Here is a 19,394-nt window from a genome sequence, read left to right as displayed (position 1 = left end):
AATGCTTTGATCTGTTTAAACTCGCATACGTATATTTTACACTCGTAAAAATACAGTCAATTGCGTAAAATGTACTTCCATGTAGCTTTTCTTTCACTAGCAAACATGATTGAAACAAAACTTTAATAGAGACTAAGTAGGTAATCCATTAAGATAACGGAACCCTTTACGAAACCTTCAGTGAATTTAAAGGTTCAGAAACACTTGATTTACCCCTGAATTTCATTATAATCATATCTGGTAATACTTATCACTGGACTGTCAGCTTAAAAATCGTCAGCTGTCAAACTGTCAATCCTCAGTTTCAATTTTTCTTTCAGTCAGTGTGACAATTTGGCAAACAAATGCAAACATTTTTCGATTCAGTGACGAGTGAAAAAGTGAAATTCTATCATTTGTGTTGTTTCCAAAAGATAATGTTATTAATTAAAGCAGTATTATCGTTCCTTTAGTAGCTCAGATTTAAATATAATATTTCAAGATGAGGTTCCTAAGTATTTTGGGTTCCAGTGTCTTTCAAATTCTTTCGTTTATTTTTGTTTTGGGTTATCTTCTCGGTGTTTTGAATTTGTACTTTAGCGACAAAAATAACTATTGTATAATGACTTATATGTTCGAGTATCCACAGTTCGTGGTTAGTACCAGATTGATATAAGATCAATGCTCGCCAAAAAATCTTTAGAGTATTACGATTTTCAATCATGAATATTTTTAGCGACTGACCGTTCCGGAGAATAAGATGTATCCGCAATATGGATTGTATGCATACAGTGAAGGAAGATTTACTGAAAGAGCCAGAAAAATGTGGTATGTACTTACTTATAATGATGATATTTTGTTAAAGAGTAAATAAAAAATATTACTTTCATTCAGAGTTGTTATAGTTTAATATTCAAAATCTTAATAGTTTTTGTGTTGTTAATAAATGGTTAAGAACAGAAACATAAATTATTACATGATTGTTATATGAAACTTTATATTTTTATTCATTTACTAGCTGTTGCCCGCAACTTCGTCTGCGTGGGCAATATAGAATAGTCAAAATACTACTTATCCCGCAGGTGCATTCTTTCACGTGACAGTATAATTAGGATTAGCACTTAGCAGTCGCATAGATTCATTGATCAAGGTTGTGTTGTGGATGTGACCATTTATCTAAACAAAAGAAGTAAAGTTTGTGACGTTGTGAATATCTCTGGATCTAGTCAGCCAATTTGGAAAATTATTACGTATGGTGCGTAAGTAATTTTCACAGGAAACAGTTATAACCTATGTCTATATGCTTTGAGTCTGACAAAGCTGTCATTTGTACATTTTCTGCAGCTGCTGCGACTAATCAGAAGCCAGAAAGTCTGTCAGTCTTACCATGGATATCGGCTTGTGTAGTTGACTGGATTGAAGATAGGTAGATAGGTAATCGCTCCAAGCAAAATATTGGTACTCAAACAGATTCGGTGACTGGAAGCCAACACCAACATAGTTGGGGAATAGCTGGATGGATGATAAAATGAGTCATCATCATCAGCAGGCGCATAGGGTAGGATAGTTTCACTACTGGGGAGAAACACTTGTATGACGGGGATTTTCTGTGCACTTACTCACTATGGTAAGGCTGACCCCACATTAGGCGTGCGTGATCCTCGGGCGTGTGAGTAGCGCGGGCGTCGCGAGCACGCTGCATGAACGTCGCGTTTTGCTGCCCTGCGGCATGTGTGAAGAGTGCAAGCGACGCGCTCGCGGCGAGCACGCGGCGCTCGAGTTGCGTTCTTACCCCTTCGCCTGCTATCCCCGCCGCCCGCTAAACGCCTTAGCAGTTAAACGTCAAGGAGAGCGGCGCGTGCGCGCCGCGAGCGCGCTGTAGGTAAATGCCGCAGGGCAGCAAAACGCGACGTTCATGCAGCGTGCTCGCGACGCCCGCGCTACTCACACGCCCGAGGATCGCGCACGCCTAATGTGGGGGAGGCCTAAGCCGGGACTCCACCGAAATGTTTGCATTAGTTCACGAATAGGCAAAATGTACGTATCTGTGAGAGTCCACTTCATGTTTTGGTACTTGAAACCTGCAGTTTTGCCAAGATTTTCAAAATGTACGCTTGCAATTTGTCATTTCTTGGTGGAGCCAGCAAATCGAAAGGAACATAAGTGTTGTATACTGTGCGTCACTACCGCACACCGGGAAAATTTCGCTCTTGCGGAGGACGTTTATATACCATATTTTGTGTCACCCAGGACGACAGTAAGTATCCACCGAAACGCTTTCAAAGATCTGATGAACGAACAAATCAGACCTGACTTGGTCACCTGGGGCCAATCAGAGCTCTATGAAGCGATCATATGCTTTGGCTCCTACTGTTATTGTGGTTTCTGAAAATTTATTCACCTCATTCAACGATGAATGTAATTCTGATGGTACTATTAAGAACACTTGCTTAGCGCAGAAGCTGACGTTGGCAGGTCGACTCTTTTGACTTCTCGAATAGGATACCATTGGTTTTTGTGCAATGCACACCTGCAATGCATGCTGGATTAGGATAGGATACAGGTGGATAGGATTTGCAACAGAGAACAATTCTGTCTTTGTGATTGAATGACATCAAACGTAGTTTTATATAAAAGGTGTTTTTTTAGACTTGGCTCGGGTCTTACTGAGACTGTTCGTAATCGTGACCAGTGTATTTGCGATCAGAAGTTGAAAGTAAGCATGTCTCTGGTATGCGACGCGCAATTTGTACGTTTTCAGACGCATAAAGCATTTTACGTGTGTATGGTATTAAATCGAGAAAGCTCCCATTTCTTATCTGCACTTTGTATCTGGGCTTGTTCTTAAAGCTACAGAATCCTACATTACCTACCTACCTCACGCTTAGCAGCGCTTGCGAGAGACAGATACTCCTTTCTTCTAGGATTAAGTTAACATATTTTGCATCAGAAAAAATAATGGAGGTCTACTTAATACTACTCACTCAAAGTAATTTGTTTTAAGGCCACCACATTAGTGGAAGATAAGCTAAACTATGTCTATGAAAAAATCCTGATATAAACTCCATCTGTAACTTTAAATGATAATTAATTGTTATACTAAAGTCATCATTTTTGACATAATATTCAAAAAATAATTTAGATGGCACCGTTTTAAATTTGGCTGAGAACTATTATTTTCCTTTCATCAAGGTAATAATTATAATTGGATTTTGATGTGGCTCGGCAAACTGACAAACACTATTGAAATGTCTATCGAAAAATTACACTACGTGTTAAAATATGGTGAATTACGGAAAATACACAACTCCATCTGTTGAAATAATAATCCTCTATAAAGAATGTATGGTAATTTATTGTCATTTACCACCTCGCTCCTTTGACAAATTTTATGTATTTTATTTAACACAGATTACCACAGATGGAGCTACTTTAACCTTGGCTAAACACAATTTTCATTTTTTTTTTCTTCCGAATATACTTATGAAGGTGTGATTTTCTGTGTAAAGGTTAATAATAGGCCGATCAACTAATATAAGTACAACATTCAAATGTACAGTTTTGACAAACAGATTGCGTGTCGTAATATTTTACATCTTGAATTCACAAAATTAATCATATCTTTTGATAGAGTGAATCGATTTCGATGAAACAAAAACTAAGTAATACCCCAAGTTACGTAGAATTTTTGTATGTAAGCATTGTCTGCATTGAATTCGTAGATTTTACGTGAATCCCGAACAAACAAACAGATAAACAGACAAACAGACAAAAATGACAAAAATGATGGAAATGGGTTCTGTTAGTTATCCTTTAACATGCTGGCTATTTTTTTTGCCAATTTCTTCAATGTACAAAAATTACTTTTCTACAGATTTATTATATGTATAGATTTGATGTTATCTTATCAGGTTTGATGGTGTCCCAGTGCTGTTTCTGCCCGGAAACTCAGGAAGTCATATGCAGGCCAGATCACTTGCCTCTGTAGCCCTAAGGAAGGCTCTCTCAAAGGGTATCCCTTTGAGAGAGCAATATCATTTTGACTTCTTTTCAAGTAAGTCTGTTATATATTTTTGTACTGCATCAGTATTGTTTCTTTGTTGTATTAATTTTCTCTTATAGTTCGGCCATTCAGAGAATGCGTTCCTGACACGTCGCGATTGAACTGACGACGTAATAACATTCATTGATTATTGATATAATAATGTTGTTTTAATGCTCCTCAATTGTTAAAACGGTAAACAACCAGCAAAAATATTTTTATCGTAACTGCAACGCCATTGCAAAGTTACGTCGTCAGTTCAATCGCGACGTGTCAGGAACGCATTCTCTGAATGGCCGAACTATAGTATTATACAATAAGATTGATCAAATGGGTGCATATAATCAACAAGCTGTTTCCTGTTTCTTGTTTTTGTGTCTAACTCGTGTCCTGTGGGAACTGTCCCCAATACCTGGATATAATAAATTGGGGATAATGTAGCTTCCCAACAGTGAAAGAATTTTTCAAAACGGTTTTGGCGCCTTTAAGATACCAACAAACAATAAATAATCCTCTTTGTGTTAAGTAATCTATACATATAATAAAATGATAGGATTTTCAAAACTGTACATTGAATATTTTTTTTAAAGAATACTTGGGGGTGATCCATAATCGATTCTGAACCCAAATATGTAGTTTTTAGAATTTTTGTCTGTACGTCTGTTTGTCTGTATGTTTGTCCCGGATAAACTCAAAAAGTACTGCATGGATTTAAATCAAATTTTGCATGACTATTACTTGGGGGCCGGTTCAACTCATAGGCTATATATTATCACGCTATCACCCATGGGGGTTGAGCAATGAACGATTAAATAAACGAAATTGGAAATTCTATATTGCCCACACAGACGAAGTCGCGGGCAACAGCTAGTATAGATAAAAGGTGGTTAGATAAAAAACCTTTTTAATTTAGACAAGGGGTAAAGGTACACTTAGGGCACTAAGAAGCCAGACTTTCTATGCATCCTCTCATGTATATTCTTTACTGTTCATCACATAGTGAAAGTGATTGATGCAAATTAGTGCAGGATTTAAATATGACAAGTCTTTTGTTATTCAACATATTATTATGTAAACATTTTGAATACATGGTGATATTTTACCATCTCATTTACTACCTACTTTTGCTTACTTTTGCCATTTTATTTCACATAATTGAAAAAAAACTACTTTAACACTTCCATGATTATCCTCATACACAGGTACATAAATCTACAAATATTAACATCCTAGATTATTTTTTCGTAATATAAAATTAATCATTCTCTTTACTCAATGTGTCAATATGTCATATTTAGGGCTGATTTTTCAATCATCAGTTAACTTCTATCTGAGGAATAAATATGGCGGTTTGACATATTTTCCATACTAATGCTGTCAAAACGTTAAAAATATTCCTCAGATAGAAGTTATCTGGCGATTGAAAAATCAGCCCTTATTTGAATTTTAGCTAAGGTTTCACAAAATCAGTCTGAATTTGCAACAGAATATTGTTACTCATACACATAGTTGTTCCCATAGAACCTTAACTTTTTTATATTGTTTTAGTCAGTTACAATGAAGAGTTGTCTGGTCTATATGGTGGGGTGCTTCAGAGCCAAACCAAGTTTGCAGCAGCTTGTATATCAAAGATCTTGAGTTTATACAAGAGCAATAGGTACACAAAATCAGTACCAACATCTGTCATACTTATTGGACATTCCATGGTAAGAACAAATATTACTATGAAAATTTTCATATGACTTTTACTTTTGATGAAGAAACTGGCCATACGTCTATCAAAGTTCTATAATAAATCACTATAAAAATATTCCTTATCTGAACTTGTCCAACTAGAATGTAAGAAATAATATTATTATGGCATACTTTGTGATCATTTACCTATATATTTTATCCGCAGTTTACTTTGGAGGCTTATTTTGTTATCAAATTAATCCAAAATGGTCATTCATACAATGAATTGCAAATTTTATAAAAAAAATATTTCCATTACAACTAAGTAACAAAACCAATTTATTTCTACCAATAGGGAGGACTCATAGCAAAAAGGTTATTAGCCTACCCAAGCACCATTAATGCGACTTCAATAGCCATTTCTTTGGCGGCTCCGTTAGAAGCACCGGTCGTCAATGTGGACGCAGCAATGGATGACTACTACATGCTAATGAACCTAGAATGGGACACATACATTAACAAAAATATGGAAATGAAACAAAACAAAGTATTGATCAGCTTCGGGAATGGTCCTCGCGATGTTTTAATACCCTCCGGTTTGACGTCATCTAATGATAGTTTTATTAACGCTTTGGTAAGTAACGAATACAAGTTCAGTAGAACATTGATTGTCTAATATTAGTTGTTACCAGCCAGGGACCTTCACAAGTCCGCACTATCGTTATCATTACCACAAGCGAATCTTTCGCACTTATTACAAAACGTCTTTAGGGAACTGCTTTGTTTGGTCTAGATGTCGCATAGCCCGACTGCTATACACGAGGTATCGGATTCGATTCCCGGGCCGACTCAAAAGAGCTTTGTGGGTTTCAGAAACTTTAACAGTGCAGGCCGGAGTCTGGAAGTGGGTGATTAATACACCCTTGGGCTATGAGAGTGAAGAGACAGAGTGCACTTCTGTCTGCGCAAGTGTTTGTGCACTATAATATGTCCTGCGAAACTTGCATGAGAACTGCCGTTGTTGCCAACAATAAGCTAGGACACCATTTAGGGAAAGCTTCACTTATAATAATCATTACAGTTTTATTTAAACTTAACAATCTTTTCGCAGACAACAGCAGTGCCTGGTGTTTGGACATCACCAGACCACGTTTGCATAGTTTGGTGCAAACAATTGGTGATGGTGATCAATCGATACCTGTTCTCTATCGTGGATCCCATCACGGAACAAGTTGTTGAAGATCATCAGTTGCTGAAGTCGCGTGCTGTACAATACTTTCAGGTAAGTAAAGCATAGTTATTTAATAAGTTTGCAATTTCATTTTATTGCTATCGGTTTCTTTTTCAAATAAAAATAAACTCTCGTACCTACTATGATTGTTTAAATATTTGCCATTTATCGGGGTTTAGCGATTCTAGCCTGTTCAACAATGATTAAGGGATTTTTTTAAATCGTTCTCAAGTCCCGAATTTTAAGGGTTAGTACCTACCTAAGGTTCCAGTCCCGGAGGGGCAAGATTTATTTTATATAGTGATAAACTTAACTTACTATATAAAGCTTGAAGCATCGTCAACAAATGATGGAGTAAAGTAAAATTTAGTTACATAATAAAATTATGATGCGTTCATATAATAGACAGGAACTTCGGGGATCCGGAACAAACCCATTTGAAGTACTGATGCATGTTCCAACTTGTTCAGATTTAATTTATTATACTTAATATCTGAAAAACTTTCGGTGCGTTCAAACCGGGTGTATTGTGTCACTCAGTTAATATGAACTGAGTATTGCGAAAATATTTTTGCAATACGATAAGATAGAGTTCTAGTTAAGTTTACCTAATATTTTTTATTTAATAGTGTAGATACAATCACGGATATGTTTCCAGGCCAATCGTTCGATGACGCTAAGTCCTGATATTCCTCGCGCGAATGTGTCTATGGTCGCGGACGCTTTTTGGTACGAAGATAATAGAAGAATTTATCAAATATCGCGACCACAGATTGATAAGTAAGTGATTTAACAACTCAGTATATGTAGGCAATTAAAAATAGATAGTAGGTATTGATAATAACATCATTATGGCAGGATCTCTCAGTTCAAGTACTGACAAGTCATACTTAGTTGTAATCATGAACATTGTAAATACGCATCGGCTTCAGCAATAAATTAAAATAAAGCTAGTTATATGGTCCCACAAAAGTCTGCAAGATAATTTGTAACTACTTTAAAATAAGCCGTAAATTGTTCGAGGCAATAATGTGTAGTTTATTTTGCTGAAAATCGTAAATTAAATGTGACTATTTTAGTGGGTAATTTCGCCCAGGTAATCACTACTAAAGACAGTCCAAATAACACTTTTGGGTGTCAACTTTTTAGTAAGTTTTCATTCATATTTCTTATTTAATTTTGATTATATACTCCTAAAGTAAGAATTACTCGTCAATTAATCAAGATAATAAATAAATAATGTCGGGACACCTTTTCACACACGGTCGGTTAGCCCCACGCTAAGTTATTAATTAACTTGTGTTATGGGTGCTAACACAACTGATAAACTACATATAGCTACATATATACATATTTATAAATACATATTGTAACACCCAGACCACGACCAACCAGCATGCTCATCACACAAATGTCGATCGAACCGGGAATCGAACCCGGGACCTCAGATTCGGCAGTCCGGCTTGGTGACCTTTGCGCCACAGAGGTCGTCGAAATAATACTAGTACATTACGGGCAGTTGATCTACAGTCCAAGGAATTCTTGATCTACAGTCGCATGCTTGCGCAGTTTTCACTTTTCAGTGAAGGAATTATCGTGAGAACTTGCACTAGTCATCACGGTTTTTTATGACGATTCACGATAGATCTATATTTTGGCTAACATCCAGAGTTGCAGTAAATACGTATTTTAAGATGCTAATGTTACGTCATTTGAATATTTCCGTCTATCGCGAACATTGATGAGAAAAAATGCACTTGCAATATTGAATAATGAATGTACTATTGAGTTCTATTGAGTATATTCGCTCGACCTTGTGGTTATTGCTGAGAAATTGCGTGGTTTAACTATACCGTAACGAAGTGCCATTCTATATGAAACGAGAACTCCATAGAAATTACAGTATTATGTCGAGTTTATTGTTCTCAGTTCTACAGATGTTTATTGAAATTCCTGTTTTGCTATTGTTTATTTGAGTCTCGGTATTTACATTTAATTCTGCAAATGCTCATTTTGACTGTAAATTAAGACTAAATGATGTTATGTCTTTAACCTATCTCCTATTTATCCGTTGATTTGCGAATGGATAATATTTTTTTTGCGTTATAAAAATCCGCAGTAGACAATAATCCTTCCAATTTATTTTACATTGCTTGAAAACTATCGATTAATGTCAAAGACAAAGCCCAACACTATAGCACCAAGTAATTTTATAAAGGTGTATTTTTCTATAAAGCACTTTATTTCCAGAACGACTTATCTAATGATCCGACTGGTGAAGTTCCCACAAAACCGTTTCGTGGCCGTGGAAGCGGTCAATGTCGACGATAAGGAATGGATATTCGGATGCAATGCCAAATATACGTACTTCTCTTATAGATACTGGTGAGTGAGTTGATTATTACTGTAAAAAAAATAGACCTACTTCTTAAGCAATAACTACATCAGTTATAGTAGGTACATAGTTTTAAAAAATCCTGTTGAAGTGTGTTGTTTGCAATATGCTATCTATCATCGATATATTAAAGCGTCAGTGATCTTTCTAGATTATAAGATGATTTTATTGACGTTAGCATTTTCTATCTCTTGAATGTCTCCAAATAATTCCATTATTTATCTTGTTTCTTTGTTAAACAATCTGTCAAGTAGTGTCAAAAATAACTTTCGTTGGTGCTTCAAATTCTTGGATGATGTCTTTAGATATTAGAGGCTTAGAGGAAAGTGTCATCTGTAAGTATCGATTTACGTCTATATCCGGAGATTATGACGTATAACGCAGCTGGTACTTGTAGGTACATTTTAGAAGAAATAATAATCTATAGGTACTAATATAAGAAAGCCGAAGAGTTTGTTTGCTTTAAAGCGAAGCAAATAGTTCCAGCAAGGTCCTGAAATTGGACTTAAGGACTACTGGATCTATTTCAAAAATTGTTTCAGTGTTAGATAGCTCATTTATCGAGGTAGGCAAGGCTATATGCAACTCTGTAGTTCAATCGAGACACGGGTAAAATAGCATGTGAAACCCAGCATTATCTCATTCGGCTATTCATAAAGTCATCAAGTAGTAAGTAGGTACATGTCTGGCTCGAAAGATCATGTGGGTTTCATCTGGGAATGAATCGCTTATTCTAAGGATATTGACCTATTCACCGCGTCAGCGCTTATCCGTATCAGAATATTAGACTGATATGATCTGATAGTGATTGTTTGGATAGGCATTTATTTCGTAGAAAAATGGATAGTGAGATATTAACAATAAGGGTTTCTTCGTAGGTTACGTCATGTGCGAAAAGCAAAGTCAAATGTCGTACTAAAATGAAGGAATATAAGTAACCACTTTAGTGCTTATTTCGTATTTTATTCTGATGTTGCTACCTGCCTATGCAATAAAGTTTGATGGCTGCGTTTTAAGCGCTAAGGACTTAATGATGATGTCCTCCTAGCCGATTATCGGCTACGGCGGCTGTTCTCATGTAAGGAGATTAGCCAACTGCGCAGGACATAAACTCTTTTGCAAAAAAAGCGGACACCTATGCGAAATCTTAGTTAGTTTTAAGGACTTTACGTGTATTTCAAAAGGTTTTAATGATTGTAGTATGTTTCTAGCATCAAAAGGGTTAGCCAAGCATGCGTGAGAGTGTATTCTAAATTTGAATTTTGTACAATTGTTAAGAAATTGGTTAAATCTTGTTTTGGACTAATTGCTGGCAGAAAGTTCGTCGGTGTTTTGAAGCGATGTTCAGAAAAATGATAATGCAGTTTGAATTAATGATTAATGTACCTTTTTGTTAAATCAAAACATTTTTGAAAAACTATGCTTATTTGATAGAATTTTCACCTGCTCTAAATGGGCTATACTGATGATTGATGGCAATGTTAAGAGTTTCGGTATTTTAGTGTAAAGCGTTCTATTGTTTAGATATTGTACCCACGTGTTTTAAAATATCGCTTTTTCATAATTTAACACTATTTAGAGAAGTATCAGTACTTTGGGCTGCGACAAAACCAATTTAAAGTAAGTAGTGCCGATCACAACTCTCGTCTCCTATCAGACTTAGACATTTTTCAAAAGTCTTGGAATTCAACAAAATACAGAAAATAGCGCATAGACTGTGAGCACGAGGTCTTAAGGTCTCGTAATCACTGATTTTTAAACAACCTCTTCTCTTGGGAAACTCCGTAGACCTCTGAAGATCTATGAGTCTGAGCGTTTAAATAGCGTGTTTTCATCCCACGGACATTTTATTAAATAAACTTGCCTGCACCGAGATTTTCTGGCATCTACAGCACTTTCCTGCTTAAATCATAACAATAATTGATTTCTTAAGAAAAATACGATTGGCCAATAATTTTGAATTCTTGACTCCGTTTCAGCTAAATCATCGTTTAGTAACCCGATACCTATGGAGTTATCGAGAGCTTCAACGCGGCAATTATTTGACTTTTAGATAGGTTTAACCCTCCTCATCATTTTTCATGTGGTTAATTTTAACATTTATCACAAAATTTGGTATTTTTTAAATGTCAAAGTCCGATAGGAGACGGGCTGTGATCGGCACTGCTTACTTTAAATTGGTTTTGTCGCAGCCCAATGTACCGATACTCCTCTAAATAGTGTTGAATTATGAAAAAGCGATATTTTAAAACACGTGGGTACAATATCTTAACAATAGAACGCTTTACACTAAAATACCGAAACTCTTAACATTGCCATCAATCATCAGTTATCCCCATTTAGAGCAGGTGAAAATTCTATCAAATAAGCATAGTTTTTCAAAAATGTTTTGATCTAACAAAAAGGTACATTAATCATTAATTAAGACTGCATTATCAGTTTTCTGAAAATCACTTCAAAAACTTTTCAAAACACCGACGAGCTTTCTACCAGTTAGTCCAAAACAAGGTTAAACCACGTTCTTAGCAATTTTACAAAATTCAAATTTAGAATACACTCTCACGCATGCTTGGCTAATCCTTTTGATGCTAGAAACATACTAAAACTATTAAAACCCTTTGAAATACACGTAAAATCCTTAAAGCTAAGATTTTGCATAGGTGCCCGCTTTTTTTGCAAAAGAGTGTATTATAGTGCACAAGCATTTGCGCAGGCACAGGTGCACTTCCTATTCCTTCACTCTCAAAGCCCGATGGGACGGCAATCCGACACGACCGGAGAGAGATCAGGCGCAGGACCGATATTTACGTGCTCTCCGATGCACGGGTGTATCAATCACCAACTTCCAGGCGCCGGGCTGCTTTGTGAAAGTCTTCAGCGATTTCGGCCCGACTCGGGAATCGAACCCGAGACCTCGTGCTCAGCAGCCACACTTGCGACAACTAGGCTGTAATTAAGAGAGATATGCTTTTGACCCCATCACCCTACATAACTCATAAAATGATGTGATATTTTAATATCCACGTCCTTCTCTCTTTTCAAAGTATCTAATGCCGGGTTTTCCAACAGCATCGAAGAAAACTACTTTTAACACTGAAAGCATCTAAAAAATGCATTCCACCGTTCTAGACTTAGAATAATTATATGCAATAAATTCAATACAAAGTAGCAAACGGTGCTATTAACGTGCTCTTTATTTTTATTTCAGTAAACATGCAGTCTCATTGTCAGAACTAAGTCGATGGACAGGTGCCGCCAACGACTTCGGCAAACGTAAATTAGCTACAATAAACTTGCACAAAATCAAAGAGGAATACCCTGATTGGTCGCACGTAATTGTCAAAGTATCGCCTACTAAGAAACCGGTGAGTAAAATTAACTGAAATTAAATCCGTCAGTTGGTTTTGAAAGAGGTTCTAATGATTGCTCATGCTATCGCTATTATACAAGCTGTTGATTTGCATCCATGCCATATTCAAGGACGTAATTGTGCTAATGATTGTCCAAATCGACAAAAAAAATGGTACGTATTTTTTTTACGCGCCAAGTTTGGCCTGAAAACCGTGCTGCGCCCTCACACAAATGCAAACACAAAGCTTACGCAACGATCATTCATAAAATTGAATTACTTCTGAAATACTACGACATTACAATGACAAAAAAGCAGTGCATAGGTATGAGCTATTTCCTGTTTACTGTAATTCCAATCGATTATTTACGTATTTTATGTCCTCCTCCTGAAATATGGCACAAATGCAACTCAACATCTTGTATCTTATCCAAAGAGGTTTCATATTTCAGTAGAAGACTAGGTTAATTGTTTTGCCAATTAGGACTTAATTAAGTGAACAGCACTCGAAAAGACGTTAAAAGGATACAAAATAGTGGTTTTCTTGAACTATTTAGTTTTGACTTAAGTCAACTTCTGGAGAGAATATATCCACAAAAAGAGGCATTTCAACCAAATGCAGGAGACTAGTATAAACAGTGTAACTGTGTTAGGTACATTGAAAATGAATGTGGCTTTAGAAAATCTGTAAACAAAATGTTCCCACTATATTTACGATGTTTCTTAATGTTTTTTTTTTCTGACGTAAGTCAAGGAAATGAATGAGGTATAATCTATTAGTAGACGAGACCTTCCATCATATGCGTGCGTAAGGGAAAGGGCATTTATTTTGATCATATCGTGAAATAGGTGTGTTGGACGCATTCCAGAACTTTCGGCGGTGTATGATTAATGAAGACGTAGCTCATTTATGAGTAAGGGTTATAATGTGGTTGATGTCATCATCATCTTTCGTAATTATAAAGCCCTTTGTATAGGAATAGAGTGTTATACTAACAAAGAAGTCTTACTTCAAATGCATGAATGTTTGTTTACCGTCCCTGTTAACATTTCATCTCGACGATACAAGGGCGTATATGCGTCATATCCACAACGTAAGTGTAGGTACTGGTTGCGCAAAATAACTTTGCGATTCTGAAATTAGCCACCTCACGAATGCGAATATACGAGGCATACTTATTCGGCGAGAACTTTAAGTTGATTAAAACCATATGAAGGACATCTCCCACCGTTATTAAAATAAAAGTAGCACAGATATGAACATAATACAATTTCCAGCTTATTTCCAGATAGTGTTAAACGTCGATGTGAACGATTACGCGTCTCGTCAGATCGAGGTAGACGTACCCTCAGATATACAGTTTGGCAAGTTCGAAATACTCAAAGAGACTGAACAGGACAGTTTATACTATGAGCTAATACTGAAAGACTTCAATACATTGCATCAAGCGTACTTGCTTCATGTTGAACCCACTGCGACTTGTAAAGCTACGCAGTTTCATGTGTCCGCTGAATTGCATGTGCCGTGGGCACCTAACCATGAAAACTACCATTATTTTACGTGAGTATACTAAGCTATTTATTATAAAAAATATTAACATCCGTATTGATAAACCCCTTTTGTGGGAAGTCGGTTAAAAGTCAGGTCATGAGTATTATTGTGTGTTCGCCAAATTTATCCTGAAGTTTAAAAGTTCTAGTTCCTGCATGAAATAACTTATCGTTATTTGTAGACATACAAAAGCAACCATTTTTATCGAATCAAGCGGACTAAACACTTTTTCGCTATAACAAAACGATAACCGTAAATGGTTACGGTCTTAGATTACATAATTCCCCATAATGTTAGACACTTTTACGATGTTATAAATAAAATTTCATATTATTAATTCTAAATTGTAAACAATTTCAGACAAACAAAACAAAGTCCGATGAAGTTAAGACTGTACAGAAGTAATCCCAATATCACTGATGGTTTAGATGCTACGGAAGATGTGAAAGTCACGCTATTGTTGGACCCTCAGTGTACTTATAGCATTAGGTAAGTGAACAAAAGTGGGAAAATATATACTTTAATTTTTATTGTAACGAAAGTCTTATTTTTATTAAGTATTCCTTGAATGTCAGAATAGAGCTTTACGTCAAATCCTGCTCTAAAAAAAGACTATTATTAGGTTTAGGTACCCAACATAGCACCATTGCGATACAGATATTTTTTATTTTAATGCGGTTAATCGATTGTGATTGAGCTTATATTTATTCAAAAAAGTCTGCATATCATCATTACGTAAAATTTTTTCAGTATATCAACATCCTGGTACCTCCGCCTCGCACAAATAGCTCGGAACTACAGCCCAGTGATAGTGCCTTATGCCACAGCCATAGTACTATTGGCAGCTAGAAGCAATATATTGCATTTACAAGACCATGGGTCCTGTGTATCGTTGCATACAACCTTCATGAGTGAAGGCGTCAAGCCGTATTATGCTCTCGTTTTTGGAAGATTGGGGGCTACTGTTTTTCTGTAAGTATATTTTAAAATCTATAAGTTTTATGTTTTCACCAACATTGCTTAAATTCTATCCGTACATATCTGACATTCATAGTGGTCACAATAAAAAGACAGTCGATAGTTTCACAAAACATTTGCAGAGAGTTCATAAATCAGTATGGAAATTAATTTGTCTTCAAAATAAACTGTCACAACTATCGAGTACCAGCTGTCAGCTGTCAAATGCGTGTCGGATTGCCGTCCCATCGGGCTATGAGAGTGAAGGAATAGTGAGTGCACCTGTGTCTGCGCAAATGCTTGTGGACTATAATATGTCCTGCGCAGTTGGCTAATCTCCTTACATGAAAACAGCCGCCGTAACCGATAATCGCCTAGGAGGACATCACCAATATTTACCTATTACTGCAAAATAGAACGCAAACATTCAAATTATTCTAACAATATTCTAACATACCTTTTTCTCTTTACAGTTCAATTCCTATACTATCGTTCATGTTCGAGAACGCTAGCTGGCAGAATCAAGAGCTACGCTACTTCGTGAAGTCTCTGCTAGTGTTGCCAGCCTATATGACGGCTTTAGGCATACTGAACATAATGGCAGCTGCAGTATTAGCAGTCATGGTTTTCTCATCGCAGATCGCGCATAGACTATTGTTTAGGTATGTAAACCTTTTTAGAGGAATGTTATAGGAAGAAGAAGGTTGCAGCCAGACTGATGTTTGGTTTTCAGTATACAGGGATATTTTTTTTAGTTTTGAATAGTAACGGAATTTTCATAGGATTGGAATTCTGAATAAATATAACTACATATAACTAGTTTTATTACATCAGAGCAGAAGCATCTATTACGTATCTTTATTAAATTCCACTTGATAAGAGATTTATGTTTGCGATAAAACCGTACCATATGTTATAGATGAATGCCATAACACTCATAATAGACAGCTTTATCTCATACGTAACTCCTTCCGATGTCTTTTTTCCTGTTACCGTTATGATACACCAAATTATTTGGCTGTTATATATTTATATCTTCGTTCAGAATATGTGTAATTTATTTTCTATGCAAATGTTTATTTCTCCAAATATTAAAAATATACTGTTTTCTGGTATTTGACCTAAACAGGGATTTAATGACGTACCACTATATCTTCATCTTCTTCTATTTAAGAGCCTAGCTCTTATCCGTGCAGCACCGCCTATCGAGTGCCAATTGCTGAACATCCTTAAACGTCACAACCTAACCTTCACAAATTTCATCTACCAAACACTAAAGCATTCTAAACATACGTACGTTTGCATTTCTATTATTTTTAATCCTCAGAATAATGTGGCGTGGTGGGAGTGGTTTAGCTGAGAAGGTGGCTTCAGGTCTTCAGAAAGTACCGATGGTTGTAAGCGCAGGACTTCTATGTGCGGCGCCCCTGTCTTGTGGAGCAGCCTCGCTTGTCGCTGGTGCAGCTTTCTATGCGTTTATGGTAAGCATACCAATTTGCGCCTTATATCTTTTAGGATAAGGTTGAAATTAGTTAACAAGTAGGCTAATCTATGTATGTAGTGATGTTTCTATTCCTACTTGTAATATTTATTTAAAACAGACAAATGATTATGGAGCTTCTACCAGTGGTTTCACACACGGCCCGTAGGAAGTACTCCACACTCCCGAATAAAAAGTAGCCAATAGCCTTTCCGGATAAGTCGGTTAATCTGACACTGAAACATTTTTTTTTCAAACCTGTCTCTTCGGTATTATAATACCTATGTATTAGTATAGAATGATAACTATCCATTACCTATTGCAACATGTTTAGGTAACAGAACATTTCTTTATACTAACTACCTTGTTCCAGCTCTCGAAAATGTACGAGGAATACCTAGAAGATTACGTATACAAAATAATGGCGAAAATAGGCTCCAGAATATGCCGTATGTTTAAAAAGAACAAAACTAAAGAGGCTGAAACTAGTTTAGTAAAGTCTGATGAACATTCTAGTCAAAATGGAATAGAGAACAAAGGAAAGGTGACGTCAGAAAAAGGTTGTCAAGCCAATGCTAAGAAGAATGAGAACAATTCGGATGTCGATGAAGATCTGAGCAGCTTGAACTTCCACATGATGATGTTTTCTATGTGGCTTGCTGTCACTATGGTGAATGTGCCTGCTTTGTTGACGTGGGCTAGGAACTTTTCGTAAGTGATTTTCTTTTGTTTTTTTTACCTTATTAACGGTGGATTTCTATAACTTATCTATCAGTTAATTTGTGACGAGAGTTGGCACTGTCCCCATACAATTAATATAAAATCCCTATGTCTAATAAGCAAAACTGCAGAGTAATAAAATATCGGGAACAGAAGTTACTTGTGCTATCGACCAATGACATCTATGAACCACTTTGTCGAAAAATTATTTCGAATCTTTCAAAACAGTTTACTGTGGATTACAATTACATATTATGTTATTGTAATATAATAAACTTCGATTTCAGATACAGTATTGTGCTGAAACCTGATACGTCGTATCACACGGGGTTGGTAATGTCTGCATGCTCAACTTGCATTTGGCAAATGAATGGTCCTAGGAGGAATTTGTAAGTTTCTTACTACTACAAAAAAAAAGTATTTGTGATTGTAGCATTGATTCTTTGAACTTTGATTTTTTTTGATGATCAGATGTTTCTTGATTTGAATGAATCCTATGTTTGCTAACAGGAGACACTACGAGTCGGTCGCAGCATTACTCTTCACAATGGCAGTATTCATACTAGCTTTAGGACCTCTATCTCTAACCATCGTCAACTACGGCGTAACGTTCATGTTCGCCGTAATAACAGTGCAGCAGGTCTGTGATAGAGAGGAAATTATACCCTCAAGAGAAAATACTCACAAACCAAACATTGATGACGAGAGTGAAACTTCGAATATAGAACACGAATTCAGTGACAAAAGTCAAGAAGAGAAATGCGATGAAAACAGTGAAAAAACAAGTGAGAGTTCTGGAATGGAAGACGCTCTTGAAGATTGTGATATGTGCAATGAAAGTCAAATATTTAATGTTATAAAGCGCCTTAGAGACAAAGTGAATTATAATGAAAATTTATAGTGTACTCTGTTGCTGGAATGTAGCAATAATATACGAACTCTTTAACAACACTTCCAGGCGTAGTGCGTTAAGAACATGTGCCTTATTGGAACACGTGTTTATGTGATAGTTCTATGCCTGCTGACTGGTTGAAATGACTATCAAGTCAAAAATACGCAGTGAATCTAACAAATTTTATTCGAATTTCGGTACAGGAACACGGTCGAGAAGTTTACTACGGTCTCGAAAACAATTTTATTACTTTTCCATGTTGTATTTTACAAAATGAAGTATTCAGAATATTTTTGTAATATGAAATATATTTTATCCGGTTATAGAGGATTTAAATTATTATTGTATTATCTTTACATTTTATTGTATCAACGATTTTTTTATGAAAAGTATACTGGAACAAACTTTTTAAATTATGGATGATCGTGTTGCCCTAAACAACTGTTATTTATGTAGGAAGAGAAACATAAGAGACAAGGCGAATGTGAAAATTTTAAATTTCTCTTCCTTGGATTTGGATCTTTACAGATGTGGTGAAGATGATTTTATGTCCTTTCCTTACCAAATATAAAATATTTCAAACTTGATATTGATATTATCAGTATTTTACTACGCGTATTACGTCACTTCCTCACATTTCTTCCTATATTATTCTAGATTCAAATTAAATCTTCTATCTACACTGCACATTTTTTAAAAGAGGTCTCAATATTTAAATATGTAGGTTACATAGGCACTTTTTATCGTTATAGATAGAATATTATTATCTAGATTAGTGCTAGACATGTTATACCTGATATTATCCAGTTGCTAGATTTTATGAAAAACCTTTAAATTAGCAATAGCATATGGTTCATGTAGAATGAGAAATTTTTCTCAATCTTAGCCATAGTTGTAACACCTAGTGTTTGTATGAAGGAAAAAGGAACAGTTTTTATACTTTGGCATTAAGCATTTATACTTTGACCATCATAATGCAGACCAAATGAAACCATGTATTGTTGGTCATCAGACAGCAAGGAAAAGGATGAAGGAACCTTAGCTCCAAATACATGACAGTTATTAGCATCACAAATGGCGAAAGACATTTAATCCTGGACATCAGCCTTCCAGGGTGAAGCCT

At 36.0% G+C, this 19,394-nt stretch overlaps 1 protein-coding gene across 1 annotated transcript; it reads left to right on the top strand.

Moving 5' to 3' along the window:
* Positions 1-315: 315 nt before the first annotated feature.
* Positions 316-18,858, top strand: LOC124633321 (GPI inositol-deacylase). The gene is made up of 17 exons (XM_047168506.1): positions 316-634; positions 716-807; positions 3,891-4,033; positions 5,570-5,727; positions 6,051-6,329; positions 6,807-6,977; positions 7,585-7,706; positions 9,177-9,311; positions 12,530-12,686; positions 13,960-14,231; positions 14,583-14,711; positions 14,973-15,194; positions 15,653-15,841; positions 16,507-16,660; positions 17,033-17,370; positions 17,667-17,768; positions 17,890-18,858. Exons 1-17 carry the CDS (start codon positions 482-484, stop codon positions 18,278-18,280), a joined length of 3,207 nt encoding a protein of 1,068 aa, XP_047024462.1. The 5' UTR covers positions 316-481; the 3' UTR covers positions 18,281-18,858.
* The last annotated feature ends 536 nt before the right edge of the window (positions 18,859-19,394 follow it).

This window comes from Helicoverpa zea, chromosome 9 (genome assembly GCF_022581195.2).
Source record: "Helicoverpa zea isolate HzStark_Cry1AcR chromosome 9, ilHelZeax1.1, whole genome shotgun sequence".
In the NCBI taxonomy this organism is placed as follows: domain Eukaryota; kingdom Metazoa; phylum Arthropoda; class Insecta; order Lepidoptera; family Noctuidae; genus Helicoverpa; species Helicoverpa zea.
Note: the sequence above shows the minus strand (reverse complement) of the source record. Positions and strands in the feature narration are given on the sequence as shown.